A 22,158-nucleotide genomic window follows, 5' to 3' on the forward strand; every position below is an offset into this window, starting at 1 on the left:
AACAATGGATGCCCCCTCCCACACTTGATATACAATTATCCAATAAACCATTTAGGTGTCACCTTCCCTGGCCAGCCTGGTCATATGGTCTAGTGCACTAGAAGTGCACTTCTAGTGCACTTCTAGTTCAGCTCTAGTGCACTAGAAGTGCACAAGGGTGGGAAGTTTAGTGTGAACTCAACTGTACGTCCGCAAAAAATTCTTCTGACCAAGTTTATGTGTGAAAAATTTAATGAAAATAAATTCATATGAGACCCCTCATGAAAAAGCAAGGTTATCATGATGAAACACATCGATATTAAAAACGGAAAGTGCCATAATATAAGTGTTTTTAAGGAATTTATTCATACTTCAATGGTTGACAAAAAAGCGTTTACCGTTTGCAAAGATTTTTCTACTTTTTCGGATATTTTGGCCGAATATTCAATTAAAATATATCAAAATGAGATTCGTCATCAAAAAGCATCGTTATCATAAACAAAAACATGAATGTTTTTTCAGGCAAAGTGTCTTAATATTCGATTTTACGAAGAACGTTTCGATATTTTAAAGTGTGCTATTTTTAGTAACAGATCGTTATTGGAAAGGGCGGATCTAGGTAGAGTAGGACTCATTGCAGTGTGAAAGTTAATATCAATCTATTTTGATTCCGTAGACAATTTAATAGATTAGCTTACAAATTTTTAATACATTTTGACCTTTTGACGTTTAATTTTTGTTAAAATAGGAGTGAATCGCGTATTATTAAAAGTGCTGCACGTTGAGTGTGAGATAAGCCCATGTGAGATAAGATTTTCCAACACCGCTATTTTTAGTAACATTTACGGATTTTTCTATCTGGTTAGTGAGAAAAGATTTTCCAGCACCGCTATTTTTAGTAACATTTACGAATTTTTCTATCTGACTACTACGCAGCATCAATTTGTTACTATTAATAGAATCCTTATCTGGTTCCCTGTCCTATACTAGTATGGTTCCCTTCTAGAAATGCGCAGGGGACCAGTCTAGATTTTTGGGTTTTCCAGTTTAAATATAGATCGAAGCGCTTGAAGATTCAGATGAAATTTGACTTACGGAAAAATGAAAATAATAATTCTAATTCTTACTGTTTTCGGGACACATCCCGAAGTCGATTGTGTGGACATTCTGCAAGGTAATGTTATCAGTTCACTTTCATTTCGTTAAGTAGTTCTTGTTTTAATTAGTTTTGCCGATATCTATTCAAAGGGACCCGTCACATGTTGGGAAAGGTAGTCAGATTATTCTCTCCCTTACCAGTTCCTCCCCTGACGTTTCCTCCCTGACGGTTCTCTCCCTATTTTGGGGGAGAACTGTCTGCATATTTGCAAATTAGAAGACAGTCCCCCCCCCCCCCCCATTCTTATTTATATAATTACATTATTATTCATTTATTAAAGTATTTAGATGATAAATAAATGGGTAAGTTTATTATCAATAATTATTGATATAAACACGGATTTATATTACAATTGTAATATAAATCCGTGATATAAATTAGAAAAAAATAGATTTTATTGAAGTGTTTAGATGTTAAATAAATGGGTAGGTTTATAATAAATTGATATGAATTAGAGAGAAAAATACTTTAATGAAGTATTCAGATGTTTAATCCAAGTTTCAATTTTGTTAGCATCATCAGCAACAATAAATCGGTAAGTTTAGTATAAAAAATTTATATAAATTAGAGAAAAAACTATTGTATTGAAGTATTTAGATGTTTAATAAATTTGTAACTTTATTATCAATTGATATAAATTGAATTAGAAAAAAACTTTTTAACATATAGAATCTAATAATAATTGATCAATGATGATATTAGTTAATTATTCTGATTTTTTAATTAGATGTAATGTATACTTTTATAAGTGTTTAGTCATTGAAAATAATTAATGCATAATTTACTTGATAAGGATAATCATAAGATATTATTTTTTATTATTTTTTTAATAAATAAAAATGAAATTTATAGGCAAAAAATGTTTAATAAATTCTAATTGCTTAACTTTTGTATAATGAAAAAAGGAGTTCAATACACACATGTATCATGTATGCGTTAAGTTTGCTGTCAGTGATAATTGAGGTGTTTATTAATTCATTACTCAAGAATCAAGGTGTTGATTAGATTAAAATAGCTGTGAAAAGGTGTTGATGAATAAGTATTATTTATTGTTTCAAGTTAATGACTACATGTTTTTAAATCTATTTCGTAAAAAAGTAAATGTGGAATGTATTTGCATACCAGTTGTTGTTTATTTATTTTCTAGAACATACTTGTTTCCACCTTAATCACTATTTAACAAATAAATGAACATCACAAGCTAGACCTTAACATAATTACAGGTGTATATCAATCACTGTCCAATGATCTATATCTCTCACAATAAAGGTGTTGATAGGATTAAAATACTGAAAAAAGGTGTTAAATTAACAAACACTTTGCAGCTGATAAACATAAAACATAAAATGCAGTTAATATCAAACAAAAATAATCTTCATTAAGAAATATTATTAGATTAAGTCATAACTAAAATGATAACTTATAAAAATAAAATTGGGGGAGAACTGTCTGCATATTTCAAATTTGGGAGAGAACCGTCAGGGGAGGAAACGGTTAGGGAGAGAACCGTCAGGGAGAGGAACTGGTAAGAGAGAGAATAGTCTGTCATTCGTTGGGAAAAAATATATCTAGTTTATGTAATATATAGACACACAGACGCTTGGGGGTCAGATCTAGTCCAATATATTAGACGTTACAGGCTTGTTATAGTTTTTGTCGGTCAAGCCTGTTGCTTTGCCCAGAAACAAAAATATCTCAAAGCGACGTCATATTTATAGGACTAGGGTCAGATCCTGCCTCCCAAAGTGATACTCCTCTGTAAACACTCTATCAAAACTATTTTAATATTTAATCACGAATGAGACATCTATTAAAACGATAAAAATGGTTTTCAAACACTTTTTACATATATGAAAAAATACCTTAAAGGTACAGTACTCCACTGAGGTACGGCCGAATGTCACAAAAAAAAGTAAAATTTCACGAACCGATAATTTTTTGTTACCTGCGTGTTAGGGACATTCAAACAGAATCAGTGATACAGTGATACATTGATATGTGTTCTTTGGATTGGCAAGTCGTTTGAAATACGTATTTTCTCCAATTTTGTGGGAAAAGCGTTTAAACAGTCCTTTCAGTTTGCAAATCTGAATAAAAAGCAACGGTCACGTGATGATTCTCGGGATGACTAAAAAGCGAAACGGAGAATTTTTTGTGTATCGGCAGCAACGAAAGTGCGAAAGTGGAATATACCAACAATCCATAAATTTAAAAGCAAATTATGGGATGTTTGTTAAATTTCTTGTTGTTCACATATGTTCTTGTGAGAAAAATCTTTCAAAAGCAATTTCAATATATTTTAAGCATTACATTGTTGTAATCATGTTTTTTTCTCCATTACAATGATGAATTTAGCTAAACGTACGGAGTTGGAAACTGACATACACAAATTTTACAAATAATCTATGTTAATTTGAGAGCTTTTGTGTAATTATTAAATATTATGTATTAACTTTGTAATGGTTAAAATATCATGATATCTAGGCTAAGAAAATTTACTTTGTCAATAGCATAATTGTTGTTAGAGGGTTGGTTAAAGTGTAGTGTAAGTTATTCAGACCTCAGTGTAGCCCCTTTAATTAAACCATCAAGTCTCAATAAATAGAACTTTTTAATTTCTTAACCCTTTACCTCATATATACGCGAAACAACGCACTATCGACCCCCCACCCCCCCCCACCCCCATGGGCCCACTTTTTTAGGCCTGAAATAGTCAAAAAAATGTCCTATTTGGCCCCCAAACACATGTTTTCGTTTGAGAAATGTTGCTAAAAAAAAGTGAGCACTTTTTTGGCGCCGCCCCCATCCAACAGATATATCAGGGGGTTGCCAGAAGGGGGATGTGCCCCCTTCTGTTTTGGGGGGGGGGGTTTGATGGGCGGTGGAGTCCCCCTTATCGCCAAGAAAATTTTGGACTTGTGAGGCTAAAAATGACCCCAGGTCGATCATAAGGTAACGTGTAACCAATGCTGAAAATTTTGACTCTATCTCAATCCCTTGAGAAGTTGCAGCACTTTGAAATAAATTTTGATGGAAAAAATCGAGGCAAAATAGTGATTTTTGGCAATTTTGAGATGTCCCCTCGTTGCCATGGTAACAGGAAATTTAAGACTGAGCATGTGGTTACAAAGGCAATGGTCCAGTCAACATTTGTGCCAAGTTTGATTAGTATTGAAGCATTTTTCATAGTTTCATAGTAGGAGGCTTTTCAGTGAAAACGGCCATTTTTCACAATATGCTCATGAGGGAAAGGGTACGTTAAGGTATCATAACTTTAAACCTCAAATATGTATTTCTTGTCATCCATCACATCTTACTAGTATGTGACAAAGTTCATAACTCTAGAAACAATATTTTTAGAATTATCTCCCCTTTAACTTAGAATTGAGTAAAAGGCTTTTCAGCGTCGGTTACTAGTTACCCTAAGATCGACCTGAGGCCATTTTTAGCCTGTCACATGTCCAAAAATTTTTTGGCGATGAAGGGGACTACCACCCCCATTCAAACCCCCAAACAGAAGGGGGCAAATCCCCCTTCTGGCAACCTCCTGATGTACAATTTTGATGTGGGGAGAGGGGGGCGGCACCAAAAAAGTGATCACTTTTTTTAACAACATTTCTCAAACGAAAAACAGTGTTTGGGGCCTAAATAGGGCATTTTTTTCACTGTTTAAGGCCTCGTAAAGGGGTGGGGATCAAAAAGCTATATGAGGTAAAAGGTTAAGATACAATGCTACAATAGTTAAGCCGCGCCTGAGAATAACTTCTTTGTTGTTGTCTGTCTGTCTGTCACAAAACTTGTCTGAACTACTTCTCAAAAATACTAGCATAATCTCATCTAAACTTCAAAATAAATCTATATTATAATCGGTATGTTTCATTTTATGTTGTATGTATGCTATAAAAATAAGTCGATTTCTGCAATGTTTAACTTTCGTTTTCTCTCAAGAGATAAGTACTGTCATTCTTTTAAGTGTGCCAAAAATAAACGTTTTTATATGGCTTGACTAAAAGCACATATCAATTATGAACATTACGTAAATTATTTGATTTAAGTATCAAAAATAAGCGCACAAAAGTATCACCAAATTTATTTTAAGCGTTACAATACACTTATTTACCATTTTACATTTATTATGTTTCCATGTGAACAATATAAAACACTGATAAAAATTAAATTAATAGCTTACAATGAAATAGTATAATCACATACTTTTTCCAGTGGTTTGTTCCCTTTGTACGTTTTTTGTCTAATTCAATTCAATAATTATATTCCGTTGACCTGGAAAAAAAAAATTACTTTCATTACTTCAGTTGCATTACTTTTATTTTTTTTAGATCTTGCAAGTTTGGATCCAGTTAATCCCGTTGTGAAAGCTGGTGATGTTGTAATGTTTCAATGTACATCCCCGCCAAACTATACAGGAGAGGAGTATGAAACGATTCATTTTAAATTTCTGCACAACGGTACTGAATTCACTACCACTGAAAGCACAGAGTCCATCAAAGGTGTACACTCTGTAAAGAAAATAAGTATAGAAATAAAGGGCCTAGAAGATTCTGGGAATTACACTTGTGTCGTCACACCTTCCATCCCTGAGATGACAGTGAGAGTTGAGACACATCTCTATGTCATAAAAGGTAAAATTAATGTAGCATTTATGATAATAATTAATATAATAAAAAATATAATCAAAATCGAGGGTGGAAGTATTGGCTTTTAAGTCACATATATGCCATGCAAACATATTGCATTTCATCAATTACTTAAACACTTACTTAAAACTTCCTTATGTTGTGGCTTAGCTAATAGTGGAAAAATGCATATCCTATTGAAATAGCCATATTATCAAATAAATACCAGTTTAAGGTATACAAATTATACATAAAATTGATGGTAGACAATACAATTGCTATTGAACATACTTCATTATCATTTACAAGAAAATAATGAGACTCAGACGAGATTTTTTGTTAGTTTCCGTAATTTATCACAATTTTTAATGATAGTATAGTTCTTGATACTTTAAATCATAATTACTGCCAGATAGTCTAGTAGTAAGTACGATGGCATAGCAATCACAAACTTGTAAGATTGTTTTCTCTACAAACTTTATTTTTAAGATTTCTTTAAAAAAAAATTTTATTATATGCAGCATGCAAGATTAGTGAATGAGTCATTTGTTTAATTGCTTAAGTTAATCACAGATGATAATGCTAAAAAATTGAAAGATTTTCATTGGTCAATTGTAGTCCCACCCCCATTTAAGACTTATAATTCTGATTTCAAAACTCTCAATAAAGACTCTGGCTTGTTGGACTGTCAGATATCCCTGCTAAATACCCTTGCACTGCAAGCTGGATATATTCCTCACAACTTAGATATCAAAGCAGTATTACAACTTGAATGTGACTAAAAACATATATCACCCCACTATTCCCCAATTGGGTATTGATGTCATTTTTCCTTTCAAGCCAATCAATGAGCCTGCTTCATTTTTATCCCCCATACACAATGCGGCAACTGGAGTTCGGGTAACTTATTGTTGCTTCCTGAGTTAACACAATATGCATGTATGGGTATACGATCTAAGTCTGACACATTTTAAATAGAAAAGTCTCCAAACTATGATACAAATATTTATTACATGCTTTTCGGTGGTTTATAGAAATATATCAGTGAAATAAGAACTGATAATTTCACTGTTTTAAACAGTGAAATTATCAATTTGATAATTTTACTGTTTTGAATAGTTGAGCCCGCTACGTTGTTTCAGTGAAATACAAGCGTTCACTGTACTGGAAAATTAATGACGTGACGTCGTAAATGGCGTCATGTTGTATTATTATTTGGCGCCCTTTTCATTTAGTACTAGATTAAAATGTCTTTTTAAACGTTTCTTTGCATAATTATAATAAAAAAAAAAAATTTGTTTAGTTTAATGTAAGATCGAATAATATTTCACCTTGTGAACACCAAAAGTTCATATTTCACTCGTGGCTGCGCCACTCGTGAAATATACCTTTTGGTGCTCACTCGGTGAAATATATTCCGATCTTACACTGAACTAAACAAATATCCTCTATATATTATATGATATAGATTGAGAGACATTTATCAGAATCAAGATGAAAAATAGGGAAATATATTTCAGATGAAGAGATGACTGAGTTTGGTGAGGATGGTGAAGTCACAAAGCTTTCATGGTTAGGATCTAGCAATTACCCTGCCTTGACTTGTATATGGAAAGTCAATGGACACAAAGTTGAAGAACCAGAAAGCCGGGTTTATGAAATTCAACATACAGGTATATACATGTTTATTACCCTTCCAGATATTTTCCGCCTTTTTGATTGGATATTGATCACCCGAAAGAAATTGATATAACCGAGCCAGACGGGTAATATACACACTAAATTTCCCCGTTGGGTACCCAACGTTGTAAACAACATGCGCTGAGGTGATGCGCGTACAGTTCGATTTTACGCGGTGTAAATTCCGATTTAAAAACACTTTTTAACTGTCAAATGATAAATATTTACCAAAGTAGAGTAATGATACATATTACCATCAGTATGGAAAACAAATATGACCTTGTGAAAGCTTGATATTAATTACAAAAAAGTACGTTCAATAGACTACTCCTTTTCTCTTGTTTACATTCGTTAGGTACGGGAAAAATACGTCATGTATTTATGTGACGTCATGTTGTGACGAAGAGGTACCCTAAAGGCAATCTTATTTCGACATTTCATTTGACACAGCAATGATTTTTTTAAAAAAATCGTCTAAACTCGGCAGGGGAATGGAAATAAAATTATTATTTTGGTTTTGGAGTGATATATGTGGATATATTACCTGCCAAGATAAAATATCACCCTCGCCTAACGGCTCGGGTGATATAAAATCTTAACAGGTAATATATCCACATATATCACTCCAAAACCAAAATAACATATAATATATTGTTAAGATACATGTATGGGATCCCTGTTTGGATTCCCCAAATGCATGCTAACATTTATTATTATAATTATCTACAGGAAAAGTTATTTTAATTATCTACAGGAAAAGAATTGGACAATCCTGTAAAACAAAATCCCAAATGTTAGTATAGACAGGTACAGAGTAACTACTGATAACGTTTTTTCTTTCATAAAGGTTATTTTTGCATCAAAGTTATTATTCAACTTCTTTTCCGTGAAGCTTTGTCATTCTTTGTACAAGTTATTTTTGCATTACAGATTTAGTCTCTCAAGTAGGTTATTTTTGTGTTCACGTACAAACATATGAATGAGATATAAAGATATTTGAATATTACCTATGTTACGTCAGAAAAACACAGTAAATTTTTTTATTTTTTATACATCAGTTTTAAATTGTCTAGGGTATATCTTCAATCTATCAATAATATTTCATTGAAACTTCACACAGTTATAGAGAAAAGTTAAAGAAAGTGCTGTGTCAAAGAACCATAACTCTACTTTGCTTAGTTTTTATACCCCCGAAACGAAGTTTGGGGGGGTATATAGGAGTCACTCAGTGGTCAGTTGGTCGGTCGGTCCAGTCGTCTGTTGCATTTTCCTTGTCCGGATCATAACTTGAAGACTAATGGTTGTAATTCAATAGAACTTCATACATGTATGAAATAAAACCATGAAAAAAAAGTGTTACAGGATCTTTAAGGTCATCATTGCTTTCTGTTTCCAGTAAAAGATGATGCATTTAAGAGCTACACATGTGTTTTGATTTCAAAAAAGTCTTTGAAGGCTTATGGCAATAAATGGGAGACCGAAGCTGATGTGGAAGAGGTTCAAATAAAACTGAGAGGTAAGAAATTTTATTCTAAGTAAAAAAAGTTGTTTAACAGTTTTTTTTATTCAGATTTATCAAGAATGTGTGCAATCATGCCCATAGATATCATTTATTTTTTGTAAAGTTTGACAAGCTGTTTCATTAATGATAATATGCATTGTTTTTGTCACAGGTATAGCTCCCTCATGATGGGCCATAAAAAAGTCTTGCTGGCCCAAAGGGTACTCAAACAGCACATGTTTCTGCAAGTACTGACAAAAGTCAGCAGGCTTTAATGCTTTAAATTAAATGTTTTAAATACTTCAATATTTTTTTATGTCCCTACTTTAAAAAAAGTTGGGAAGATACTGTGATTAGGACATATGTCTGTTCTGTTACTTTTGTCCCATCAATAAGTTGAAAAGGAATAGGCCATGGTTTATGTAACCTAGAAGGAGCATTGCCTATAACCATTCCCCCTATTGATATTGAGGTCATTAGGCCAAAGGTCAAGGTCTTACTGATACTATGTAAAATCATTTTTTTAATCAATAATTTGAGATAGAATTATTAGCCTTAAGAATCCGTAAAAAGTTTGTAAATTGATTTGGTTCATTTGTATTATTAGCCTTAAGAATCCGTAAAAAGTTTGTAATTTGATTTGGTTCATTTGTACTGAAATACATTAAATATAAATTAAATTGTCATATTGGTATCTTTCAGTTATAGAAATTGTAGATTGTACAGAAGTACACGTGCATGGTGTGACCCCAGTTTTAATTTCATGGATCAAAGATGAAGAGGTGTTCAATGCATCTTTAAGTTTTGGCAGTAATGTAACTATAGGACAGCTTCCTCCGGTGAACTTTACCAGTACATCAGTCATACAGCTTGTTGTCACAGATGGGAATCATATATTTAAAAAGAATTTAACTAAAGGTAAAATTGTAATAAAGTTAGTATATTCTTATATTCTTGTCACAGGGTCATTTTCGAGGACGAATTTCAATATAGCAGGGGAGTATGTCACGGTTCAGAACTGTTCACTATATAGGGGAGAAGATGTGTAAGCGGCCGGATAGCTCAGTCGGTAGAGCCGCGGTACGGTATTCCGAGGGTCCCGGGTTCGAGTCCCGGTCAGGCTGCACATTTTTCTCACCCTGTGACATTTGGCGCCCAACGGGGGACCGTGACTGCTTATAGCTCAGAGTTCAATTAGCATTGCTCTGTAGCTTTGTGAAATTCGAGGACGAATTTCAATATTGTGGTGAAGTATGTCACGGTTCAGAACTGTTCACTATTTAGGGGAGAAGATGTGTAAGCGGCCGGATAGCTCAGTCGGTAGAGCCGCGGAACGGTATTCCGAAGGTCCCGGGTTCGAGTCCCGGTCAGGCTGCACATTTTTCTCACCCTGTGACATTTGGCGCCCAACGGGGGACTGTGACTGATATAGCTCAGAGTTTAATTCACATTGCTCTGTAACTCTGTGAAATTCGAGGACGAATTTCAATATAGCAGGGGAGTATGTCACGGTTCAGAACTGTTAACTATTTAGGGAGAAGATGTGTAAGCGGCCGGATAGCTCAGTCGGTAGAGCCGCGGAACGGTATTCCGAAGGTCCCGGGTTCGAGTCCCGGTCAGGCTGCACATTTTTCTCACCCTGTGACATTCTTATGTGACTTTTTACCTTCAAAGGATTGCATATTATACAGTTATTTCATATGTGATTTGTGATTTGTCAAACTGTTGGCCCGAGGTGGAGGGGATAGTTTTTTTGAACTGCTGCCCAAGGTCGTAGGCCGAGGGCAACAGTTCAAAACACTTTCCACGACACAGAGGGACAACTGGTTGACTGTTCCCAAATCACATATGAAATAACTGTTTTATTACCTGATCAACAGTACTTTTAGGAGAAAAAAGGAACAGGAAAATAGTTTTCCAAATATGTTAATAATTAAACTTTCTGAATTTAACAATCTTTAAACTATGTCACGTTATGTCTGGTTTATGACGCTCTAAGCTGGAATCCTCTTTGACGTCAGAGAAAGTGAGATAAACAGTAAAAACTATTGACCGGTCATCAGTTTGTGAATGTGGACATTTAAAGAATTTCAGAAAAAGTGAAAAATACCAAATGACATTTATATAAGGTATCAGGTAATAAATTGATATGATTGTCCAAGCTGCATTATATCTGGCAGTCAACTCCAGACTGTTTTATGATTATTTTGTGTTCTACACATAAATTGCATTGTTCAGAATCAACTGAAACCTTTTGTCATGTAACATGCTTTAAGACTAAGTTAATTGTTTTCATAAACAGACACTTTTTGTCCAATGCCAACATTATAAATCACAGAATTATGAGTCATAATAACCCATGATAAATATTTCAAGAGTTATTACCCTTGTATTCACTAAATGTATAGAAAGCGAATTTAGGGGATTTAGCACTATACTGTTATAACTCAGCTTAATAAACTTAAACTGGTTACAAGTATGTATAGTATGTTAGTATAGTCCTGAGCTGTTCTTTTACATCATATAAATGGAAAAACAGTGCAAAAAAAATCTTAGTTATATATTTTGTACTTGATTTTAGTGAATACTGACTCATATGTGTTAAGCAGTTTATCTATCAAAGCCATCTATGAACAGACTTACTCAAACTCAGTAACAAACATAATTTGTAATGTGTGGTATTCTCAGAGGTGTTAGTACCTTGTACAGTAATTATTTAATATGCATGTTTACCAATTTTATCTTAATATATAGTTCTAGATTGATTTTACTGTGTTTTGTTAGATTCTGGTGCTGAGGAGAGGACAGCAATTTCTGGTCAATCAAATCATGTTGGTGCTATTGTTGGGGGTGTGATAGCTGTGCTTGTGGTTTTAGCAGGTATAGCAGGATGTTGCATTTACAAGAAAAAATTCAAAAGGGAAAGTAAAGGTTAGTTTTGAGTTTTGTGTAGATTTATTTCATATAGTATTCTTTACTATACTTTTTATTATTTTTCCATTTTCAGTGAGGTTTGAGAAGAGATCAAATAAGATTTTTCATTCATTGCTACAGTCAGGATTTAGTTCCTGTTTCCATCCATACAATGATTTTAGCTATTGTCATGACCCTCTTGTTGGTGTTGGTTAACCCTATCATTCAGGTCCATTTTCTCAGAAAGTAAAACAATCTGTGCCTTACACTTGCCTGACATGTTCAGTGCTATAAAAAAGATGCCATTTCAAAAGGGCTGACAATCCTCAAACTATTTTATGTAAAAGTTATGCCCCTTTCTCAGCTTAGATTTTTAGGCCTGGTTAACCTTATTCTTAAGATCCATTTTCTAAGAAACTATCACAGTTATTTCAAACTTGATATTCATGTTCACAATTGAAATATGTTACCATTTCTGAAGGGCAGAAAAATATTTTAATTCATTTTTGCAAAGTTATGCCCCCTTTTCACTTTAATTGTTTTTCTAAACTTGGAAAAGTTGTTCCAATTTTAAATTGGAATACATCTTTAAAGGACAGGTAACTTTATAAATTATTTTTTCACAGTAATGCCAACTTTTTGACTGATTTTTAGCTCACCTGTCACAAAGTGACAGGGTGAGCTTTTGTGATCGCTTTTCGTCTGTCGTCCGTCCGTCGTCCGTCCGTCCGTAAACTTTTACTTTAAATGACATCTCCTCATTAACCACTAAGCTAATTTCATCCAAACTTCACAGGAATGTTCCTTTGGTGGTCACCTTTAAAAATTGTTCAAAGAATTTAATTCCATGCAGAACTCTGGTTGCCATGGCAACCGAAAGAAAAAACTTTAAATATCTTCTTTTAAAAAACCATAAGAGCTAGAGCTTAGATATTTGGCATGAAACATCTTCTAGTGAGTGTCTACCAAATTTGTTCAAATAAAAGCCCTGGGGTCAAAATTGGCCCCGCCCCAGGGGGTCATTGATTTTCCCTATATGCATAATAGTAAAAACTTAAAAAATCTTCTTTTAAAGAACCCAAAGAGCTAGAGCTAAGATATTTAGCATGAAACATGTTCTAATGGGTGTCTACCAAGATTGTTCAAATAAAAGCCCTGGGGTCAAAATTGGCCCCGCCCCAGGGGGTCATTGATTTTCCCTATATGCATATAGTAAAAACTTAAAAAATCTTCTTTAAAAGAACTCAAAGAGCTATGGCTAAGATATTGAGCATCAAACATGTTCTAAAAGGTGTCTACCAAGTTTGTTCAAATAAAAGCCCTGGGTGTCAAAATTGGCCCCGCCCCAGGGGGTCATTGATTTTCCCTATATGCATATAGTTAGAACTTAAAAAATCTTCTTTTAAAGAACAAAATAAGTTAGAGCTAAGATATTTAGCATGAAACATGTTCTAATAAGTGTCTACCAAGTTTGTTCAAATTAAAGCCCTGGGGTCAAAATTGGCCCCGCCCCGGGGGGGGGGGGGTCATTGATTTTCCCTATATGCATATAGTAAAAACTTAAAAAATCTTCTTTTAAAGAACCCAAGGAGGTAGATTTAAGATATTTAGCATCAAACATGTTCTAATGGGTGTCTACCAAGTTTGTTCAAATAAAAACCCTGGGGTCAAAATTGGCCCCGTCCCGGGGGGTCATTGATTTTCCCTATATGCATATAGTAAAAACTTTAAAAAAATTCTTTTAAAGAACCCAAAGAGCCAGAGCTTAGATTTTTGGCATGAAACATGTTCTAATAGGTGTCTACCAAGTTTGTTCAAATAAAAGCCCTTGGGTCAAAATTGGCCCCGCCCCAGGGGGTCATTGATTTTCCCTATATGCAAATAGTAAAAACTTAAAAAATCTTCTTTTAAAGAACCAAAAGAGTTACAGCTAAGATATTTAGTATAAAACATGTTCTAATAAATGTCTACCAAGTTTGTTCAAATAAAAGCCCTGGGGTCAAAATTGGCCCGCCCCGGGGGGTCATTGATTTTCCCTATATGCATATTGTAAAAACTTAAAAAATCTTCTTTTAAAGAACTCAAAGAGCTATGACTAAGATATTTAGCATCAAATATGTTCTAATAGGTGTCTACCAAGTTTGTTCAAATAAAAGCCCTGGGGTCAAAATTGGCACCGCCCCGGGGGTCATTGATTTTCCTTATATGTGTATAGCAAAAACTTAAAAAATCTTCTTTTAAAGAACCAAAAGAGTTAGAGCTAAGATATTTAGTATAAAACATGTTCTAATAAGTGTCTACCAAGTTTGTTCAAATAAAAGCCCTGGGGTCAAAATTGGCACCGCCCCGGGGGTCATTGATTTTCCTTATATGTGTATAGCAAAAACTTAAAAAATCTTCTTTAAAAAAACCCAAATAGCTAGAGTTAAGATATTAAGCATGAAACATCTTTTAGTGAGTGTCTACAAAGTTTGTTCAAATAAAAGACCTGGGGTCAAAATTGGCCCCGCCACGGGGGTCATTGATTTTCTTTATATGTGTATAGCAAAAACTTAAAATCTTCTTTGAAAAAACCCAAATAGCTAGAGTTTAGATATTAAGCAAGAAACATCTTCTAGTAAGTGTCTACAAAGTTTGTTCAAATAAAAGCCCTGGGGTCAAAACTGGCCCGGCCCCAGGGGTGTCATTGTTTTTAACTATATGTGTATAGTAAAAACTTAAAAAAAAATCTTCTTTTAAAAAGCCCAATAAGCTAGAGCTTAGATGTTTAGCATGAAACATCTTCTTATGGGTGTCTACCAAGTTTGTGCAAATAAAAGCCCTTGGGTTAAATTGGCCCTGCAACGTTAGGGGGGGGGGGTTTGGGGGGGGGTCTATATACAGGTGAGCGACCTCAGGGCCATCATGGCCCTCTTGTTTTGGTTAACATTTTGTTTAAGGTTTCTTATCTCAAAAAAGTATCGAATGTACTTTCTTCTGACTTGGAGTCCTTACAAATTTGAAATGCATTACTGAGGGGCAGATAATCAGGAAAACCACTTTTGCTTAATTATTTCCCTTTTTGACTTGGAATATTTCCTTTTACTCAAAAACCGTTACAGGTATCATTTTAAATTTTTTGTTGGCTATTAAAAGCAGACTTATTCTCTGCTAAAAATGCAGAATTATTTTATATTTAATATATTTTCAACTATCAAGTACTGAGAAAAATGGAGCTTGCTGTCTTGGAAAAGCTGTTGTTTATTTCTCTATAGATTACTTTCATACTTTGACACAACAATCTTCTGAACAAGACCTTCAAATAGATCAGAATTTTCTTCACCTTGACTCAAAAATGACCTTGACCTTCAATGTCAAATGTTTGAAGTTGCTTGGTCTTTGCTATAATTGGCTATAACTCTGTTAATTACAAATGGATTGTCTTCATACTTTAAGACACAATAACCCTTAACACAAAGAGCTTCAAGTAGACCATATTGAGTTTGACCTTCACACATCAATGACCTTGAAGGTCAAATTAAGGAATTTTGCTTGATTTTTTGCTATAATTGGCCTTAACTTTGTTATTGATTCTTGGATTTTCTCAATACTTGAGAACAACTACCCAAAGGAGAAAGTCTTTGGCCTTGATATTTGCTCAAATTGTCATGAGATATTTATTAATCAATTTGATTAATTCTTGGAAAAACAGAACATTTATGACAGCACTTATGATTATTTCCAATGTAACCTTGAGCTTTGAATAACCTTGATTGTTAAGAATGAGATATTAACTATTTTTTTTACTAAAAAATTAGATTTCTAGGACAAATCTTTCCTATAATATTCTCCCTTTGATTTTTTACTTTAGAAATAAGAAAACATGGAGGGTGGCCTCAACTAGGTAGTGGCTCATTTTTCTTTCAATTTGTTTAAGTTTTCTTCTCAGTTTTATCAGATGCTACTGGTATGTTGTAAAAATTGTTTTTAGTACTGATTTTCAAAAGTCTCACTAGAGTTTAAAGTTTTTCCTTGTTAGACCTAGGTCTGCCCTCTATCTGTCTTTTTGTCCAGGATAATTACAGGACATATGTTGGGTACCAAGAGCAATTGGTAACAGTTCTTTTCCTTTTGTCAGTATTGTAGAATACTTTAAAGGTCTTACTTGGTATATTTCAATGAAAGAAGTGTCCAGTTAATGTCCATTGGTAGAAATGTCTGTCTGTCCATGTACACTAGGTGTTTGTTCAGAAAAATAAGTACTAAAGTGGCTATGTGAACAATAGGTAACGGTAAATTTCTGATAATACATTTCATTCAGTAAAAGTAATTTGTAGCTTAAACAGTTTTATGTTGCTAATACAGTGTGGAACAGTTGAATATCCACACAAGTGCCATTTTGTTTGAACGTTGGTCACTCTGTCTCTCTCTAAACACTGGATACTGCAATAATTTAGGAGTACTTTGAATATTTTCATGAAACTTGACTCATGGATGGATTGCAATATGCAGGTAATGTGTATTATTTGACTTTGTTCCTTCAAATATCAATTGCAAATGCAAAACTGTAGTACAAGTCCGAATATGAAGGCGACAAGTTACAATATAACGGTAGATCACAGGTTTGAATTCAAAGTCATGTAGTTGTACAGGATTGTAAAGCTGATGTTAGAGCTTTGGACATGTTAAAGGTAAATGTAAAGCCCTGTTCTCACAGCTGAGGTTGTAAGAGCTTACAAGGATTTTACATCCTGTCTTGTGATGAAGCTATCCAGCTAACTTACGGAAGGTGGGTGGTTCTACTCATGTGCTGGCTTGTGCCTGAAATGATGCATGATGAAGGGGACCTTGAGGTTATCTTCCAACAGTCAAGTTGTAAAGTTGCAGTGCGACATTTATATTGTGACTTGAAATAATAAAAAATAGGATAGGAGCTCACAATGAAAGCTTATACACAGCCAGATAAGCAAAGAACATTTTTCTTGCTGATGATATGTATCCAATTTGTTGTGTATTTATAGGAAATAAAGATGAGCTGAATGAGTCGCAGAAGCCTTTGAATAAAGACAACAAGCCAAATGCATCTAAATGTGGTGTTATGTGAGTTGAACCTTGTTGTAACTTGTGTCGAGAACACAATTTGAAAAGTGCATTTTGTAAAGAACAGCAGTGTTTATAAGATGAAGTTTGAAGATTAAGTTCATTTCTTCTGTGTATCAGGGTAAAAAATTACAATATATATATGCTACTAAGAGTTCCGAGACAGTTTAGTCATTTGTCTCTTGGTGATATGAGAAAACTGGGTTATATGGAGATGATCTGTGTGAGATTGAACTGCTTTATGACCAAAACTTGTTTCTTCAGTTAGTAAATATTTTTAGAAAAATATATAAAAAATCATTAAAAGAACAAGTGTTGAAAGTTTATAGTCTACAGTGCTTTAATAGTTGTTTTTTTACTTTTTGTTTTTATGTTATATAAGTTGTTGAATGAATGAAATGCAATAAGGATGTATTGAGCTAACATGTGCAAAATTCTTACTTATTTTCCAAAAATATTAATATAGTGAACCTTGTAAATGCTATGTCTTTTTAACCATTGTGTTAAAATTAATATAGTGAACCTTGTAAATGCTATGTCTTTTTAACCATTGTGTTAAATTAGCATGTGTAGATGATTATATGTAACTGTTATCTTTGCATATGTGGATATGCATGTATGTAATTGCGTTATATATAATTGCGTAATATAATTATATGTAAGTTTGTTATAATTACATTAGTATAACGCCTATATGACTGAAATACTGTTGGGAAAAGGCGTAAAATGAAACAAACAAACAAACAAACATTAGTATAAGTGTCCTATAAGTTTTTTCATGAAAATATTTACATTTGATTTTTAAATAAATTCAAGCCATCAGAAACATGGTAATGATATTAGGCAGTATCACTTCTGATTTTTAGCTCACCTATCACAAAGTGACAAAGTGAGCTTTTTTATCACAATTTGTCTGTCGTCCGTCTATTTGTCTGTCCATCCGCAAACTTTCTTTAAACAACATTTCCTCATAAACCACAAAGCCAATTTTATCCAAACTTCACAGGAATGCTCTTTTGGTCACCAGGTCACCTTTAAAAATTGTTCAAAGAATTTGATTCTATACAGAACTTTGGATGCAACATGGCAACCCAAAGAGCTAGAGCTTAGATATAAAGCATGGCACATCTTGTAATGGGTGTCTACCAAGTTTTTTCAAATAAATGCCCTGGGGTTAAAATTGGCCCTGCCCTGTGGGGGACATAGATTTTCTTTATGTGTATATAGTAAAAAACATGAAAAATCTTCTTTTTTTAAAAAAAACCAAAGAGCTGCTAGAGCTTAGATATTAAGCATGAAAATCTTCTTATTGCTTTCTACCAAGTTTATTCAAATAAAAGCCCTTGGGTCAAATTGGGACCACCCTTGGGGGGGGGGGGGAGGTTATTGATTTTCCTTAAATGTACACATCTTTGTCTTTGGAACTGTTGTTTTCCCTTAACAATAGAAACCAGTAATGTTTTACACATGCACTTTTTCAGAAACAAATATGAACTTTGTGATATCAGATATTTAGATTTTATATCTGCTTTGTTTATAGTTTACAATATTACTTACTTGTTCCTGTCATGGAGATTTTTTATATTCAGGTGAGCAATGTCAGGGCCATCAAGGCCCTCTTGTTTATCTTAATATAATGAATTTGAAATGATTACTAGGTGACTGTCTGCCAAGTTTATTCATATTGTTTTGATATGTCAAAAAAGTAAAAAAGGTTGGTGTTTGCCTGAATGTATATAGAGTAAACTGCTATGCTTTTGATAATGAACAACAGTGATTTCTAGATTCTTTATATTTAGATATGACTATTTATTTAATTTAATTAGGAGTAACTGCCAAAGTTAATTCTTTTTACATACAGCTGTTGTGTTGATATTTTCTTATTAGATCTACTTTCAGTGAATATCATATTGTTGAAGGTTTGTGATTTTTGCATTTATACACTCGTGGCAATTAACTTAACTTGGTTATGAATTTTTATCATTTTTATGTTAACATCATTTTGTCTCTCTAAAATTCTATAAAACATTCATATCAAGGAGGTAAAAAACAATGATTTGTTATGAACTTCAGTTCTGGATAACTTGATTTTTTCATTCATATTTAGTTTTTTTTTTTTTGTTATATCAATTAATTGTTGCAAACTGGAGTTTTTCTAATGAATTTTTGTGTCTCATCTACAGAGTAGTTGCCACATTTAGGGATCACTTCTTTGTTTTCTGTCTGTCGGTTTGTCCATCTGTTGAAACAAGTAGATACTTTGAAGGGGGCTTAGAATTGGAACAATAAATAACAGAACATTTCATTTGATGTAATTCATTATGTGAGCTTTTATGTGGCTACATTTTCTCTTATGTGGTTAAAAGAACAACAGAGAGAAAAAAAGAGTAACCACTTAAATATAGTACTTTCCCTGGGGAACTTCTGCGTGCAAAAAAGGTCCATCTATAAATGTCATATCAAAATTTGAGGACATCTGTCTGTCCAACAAACTTCTCCTTAAAAAAATGCTTGTTCAATTTCATCCAAACTATACAGGAATGATCAGTACAAGTCTAGCTGTGCATATCCTCTGCAGTTTCCGATTCAATGATTTTTGTCAGAGTTATGGCCCTTTATTGATTTTTATTTATGAAATTTGTCTGGACATCTCCTCTTAAACCACTGATGCAATTTGTATGAATCTTTACAGGATTGATTGATAGCTTAAGAACTTGCACATATTACTTTGGTTTTCGAATAAAATGATTTCTGGCCCAGTTATGGCCGTTGAATACACAGTAGCTGCAACATGCAATTGACATGTGCTCACTGATTGCTCTTGTGTTATTTGTAAGATTATTTATTATTCTTATTGATTTTAGTGATAAACTATCCTGTCTCGATTTGACCTTGAATACTGTAAAAAATGTAAAAATATTTGTAAACACCATTTGAGTATTGCTGACTTTTTAGGTGGGTATAATTGAAAGTGTTAATACAGCAGTGACAGTGTATAACAATGTGTGAATATTGATTTAGGACTATGAATTATAAGTAGATATTATTTTGTGAATTATAGACCCTTGATTAAAAAAAAGGGTTGTTATTTATAAAGGAAAGGACACTTATTATTATGTTAAGCGTAAAATATCTACTTATCTATATGATGTACTGAATATGCATGGCATTCCAATGACATTGTTTGTATTTTTTTGTTATATTTTATTTAAACAAAGGAAGTCATGACTTTTTACTTTATCATCTAACTGACTTGTTAGTATTTACTAGCAATCCGGGGCATCAAACTGTTATAGTCAGTTTTTCCACAGGACCTATGTACCAGCTATTAAAACAGAAAAAGAAAAGTGAAATAGACTATTTTTTTTAATAAACAATGATTATTTCTTTTTAAATCATGAATATTACATACAAGTTATTTAAAATTTTGTTTTTATATGTACAGTTATTAAACATGCAACCTTTTTACAGAAGATCTAAACTTGAAAACATGACAAAGTTTTTTTTTAATGGCTGTCTTCAGTACATAGAACATTTGATATTGACAAGTTTAAATCAATTTTGATAAATATATACAGTAGATACCTTGTGTAAGATTATCCTCTCAGTTAAGATCAAGTGAGGAAGTTATTGAGCTAGCTTACTGAACACCAGTGGTGCTACATACAGGTACTGGCTTGTGCTTAAGTTATGCAGTTTATCTGGAAAGTCACCATACAATACATGTATCATCTTTACTGTGTCTCCTTAATAGTATTGTTCACATTATTGGAAATGAAAAACAGCCACATTTTACATTATGTATACGATAGACTAGTGTATATAGATAGTTCATGCTTTTTCATTGTTTCCTACATGGATGTACGGTATTCTTATTGCTGCTGAGGTGCTCTTATATGCTCATATGGATTATGCTAGAGTAAATAATCCAAAACAAAACAGCAGCTACAGAAATTTGTAATGTTTCCAATTTTTCTTGTTTACATAACTTAAAAAGTTCACAAGCTAATCAAAGCACATTGAATCTTCCAGTATGAATTATTCAAGATTAGTATTTGAGAGTATTAATTTTTGTTCTATTTGTAACATACCAAAGAATATTTTTATGCCCTAGGGTTTTAAAGAGTCCAACTCTCAATTATGTAAATGCTTGGATAAGTTAGCAATCTTAACATCTTTTAACTTCAGTCAATAGATTTGAGCCGCGTCACGACAAAACCAACGTTATGCGTTTGCGACCAGCATGGATCCAGACCAGCCTGCGCATCCGTGCAGTCTGATCAGGATCCATGCTGTTCGCTTACAAAACCTATAACAAGTAGAGAAACTGATAGCGAACAGTATGGTTCCTGATCAGACTGCACGGATGCGCAGGCTGGTCTGGATCCATGCTGGTCGCAAACGCGTTATGTTGGTTTTGTCGTGACGCGGCTCATATTATTTACAAACATGAAATCTCACATTTTGTATGAACTTACGGCCTAATGAATGATCTATTTTTCTGCATTGTCTTTCCCTTTATTGTATTTTTTTAAACTTTCAAAATTTTCCAATAGAAACTTGAACATAATATATTCAGTAATCTTCTTTTTTATATAAATGGTTAATATATTCCTCTATCTATTGTTGTTGCAATGAGTTTGTTAAATTTTTATGCATACTGTACATTAATAAAATAGAGCCACGTATATACAGTTTTCTTGCATTTTAAGGGCATTAATTTTGTTGAGTGAACAAATAACAGTCAAAATATGTTTTCATTTTGCCATAATTCCTTTCAATTTTTATTATTTACTTTGTATGAACGATAAATAACTAACCTTGCCAATGGAAATTTTTGTAAATATCCACCAGAATTTACCTGCAACATTCATTTTGTAAAAAAGGATGGGGCAGTCTCTTTATATTTTAGATCAAAATACAATGTACATTTCATCCTTAACATTTTTAGATATCAGTTGTTGGTCAGTCACAATAATAACAGTAAATCTTTTGAATTATAAAGTCAATGCAGCTCACATTGACATTGCAAAAAAGAAATTATCATCACTTTAATAAATCCAAATCAGTGTCAGACACTTAGAAATCCATATCAGGATCATACACATAAGAAATAAAGGACCATATTGAAGGACCATTTGTAAATCACCGAAATTTCTCAGGAACTTTCTGAATAAATTTTGTTTGTCGTAACCTTCATATTTAAAAAAAAA

General features: G+C 33.2%; 1 protein-coding gene across 1 annotated transcript; it reads left to right on the top strand.

The window, feature by feature from the left end:
- Positions 1–1,047: 1,047 nt before the first annotated feature.
- Positions 1,048–22,146, top strand: LOC132758200 (uncharacterized). Its single transcript, XM_060749754.1, has 7 exons — positions 1,048–1,153; positions 5,476–5,778; positions 7,293–7,445; positions 8,849–8,968; positions 9,656–9,871; positions 11,738–11,884; positions 16,867–22,146. The coding sequence occupies exons 1-7, from the start codon at positions 1,081–1,083 to the stop codon at positions 16,947–16,949; spliced, it is 1,095 nt and encodes a 364-aa protein (XP_060605737.1). The 5' UTR covers positions 1,048–1,080; the 3' UTR covers positions 16,950–22,146.
- Positions 22,147–22,158: the final 12 nt, after the last annotated feature.

Source organism: Ruditapes philippinarum, unplaced genomic scaffold (assembly GCF_026571515.1).
Source record: "Ruditapes philippinarum isolate M1 unplaced genomic scaffold, ASM2657151v2 ctg2490_1_1_1_1, whole genome shotgun sequence".
In the NCBI taxonomy this organism is placed as follows: domain Eukaryota; kingdom Metazoa; phylum Mollusca; class Bivalvia; order Venerida; family Veneridae; genus Ruditapes; species Ruditapes philippinarum.

What these genes read in the sequence shown, in the direction of transcription:
- LOC132758200 (XM_060749754.1), top strand. Translation starts at nt 1,081, where the DNA reads ATGAAAATAATAATTCTAATTCTTACTGTTTTCGGGACACATCCCGAA. An exon ending in TTATGAAATTCAACATACAG is followed by an intron (nt 7,446 to 8,848) that starts GTATATACATGT and finishes TTCTGTTTCCAG; the next exon opens with TAAAAGATGATGCATTTAAG. An exon ending in GGTTCAAATAAAACTGAGAG is followed by an intron (nt 8,969 to 9,655) that starts GTAAGAAATTTT and finishes GGTATCTTTCAG; the next exon opens with TTATAGAAATTGTAGATTGT.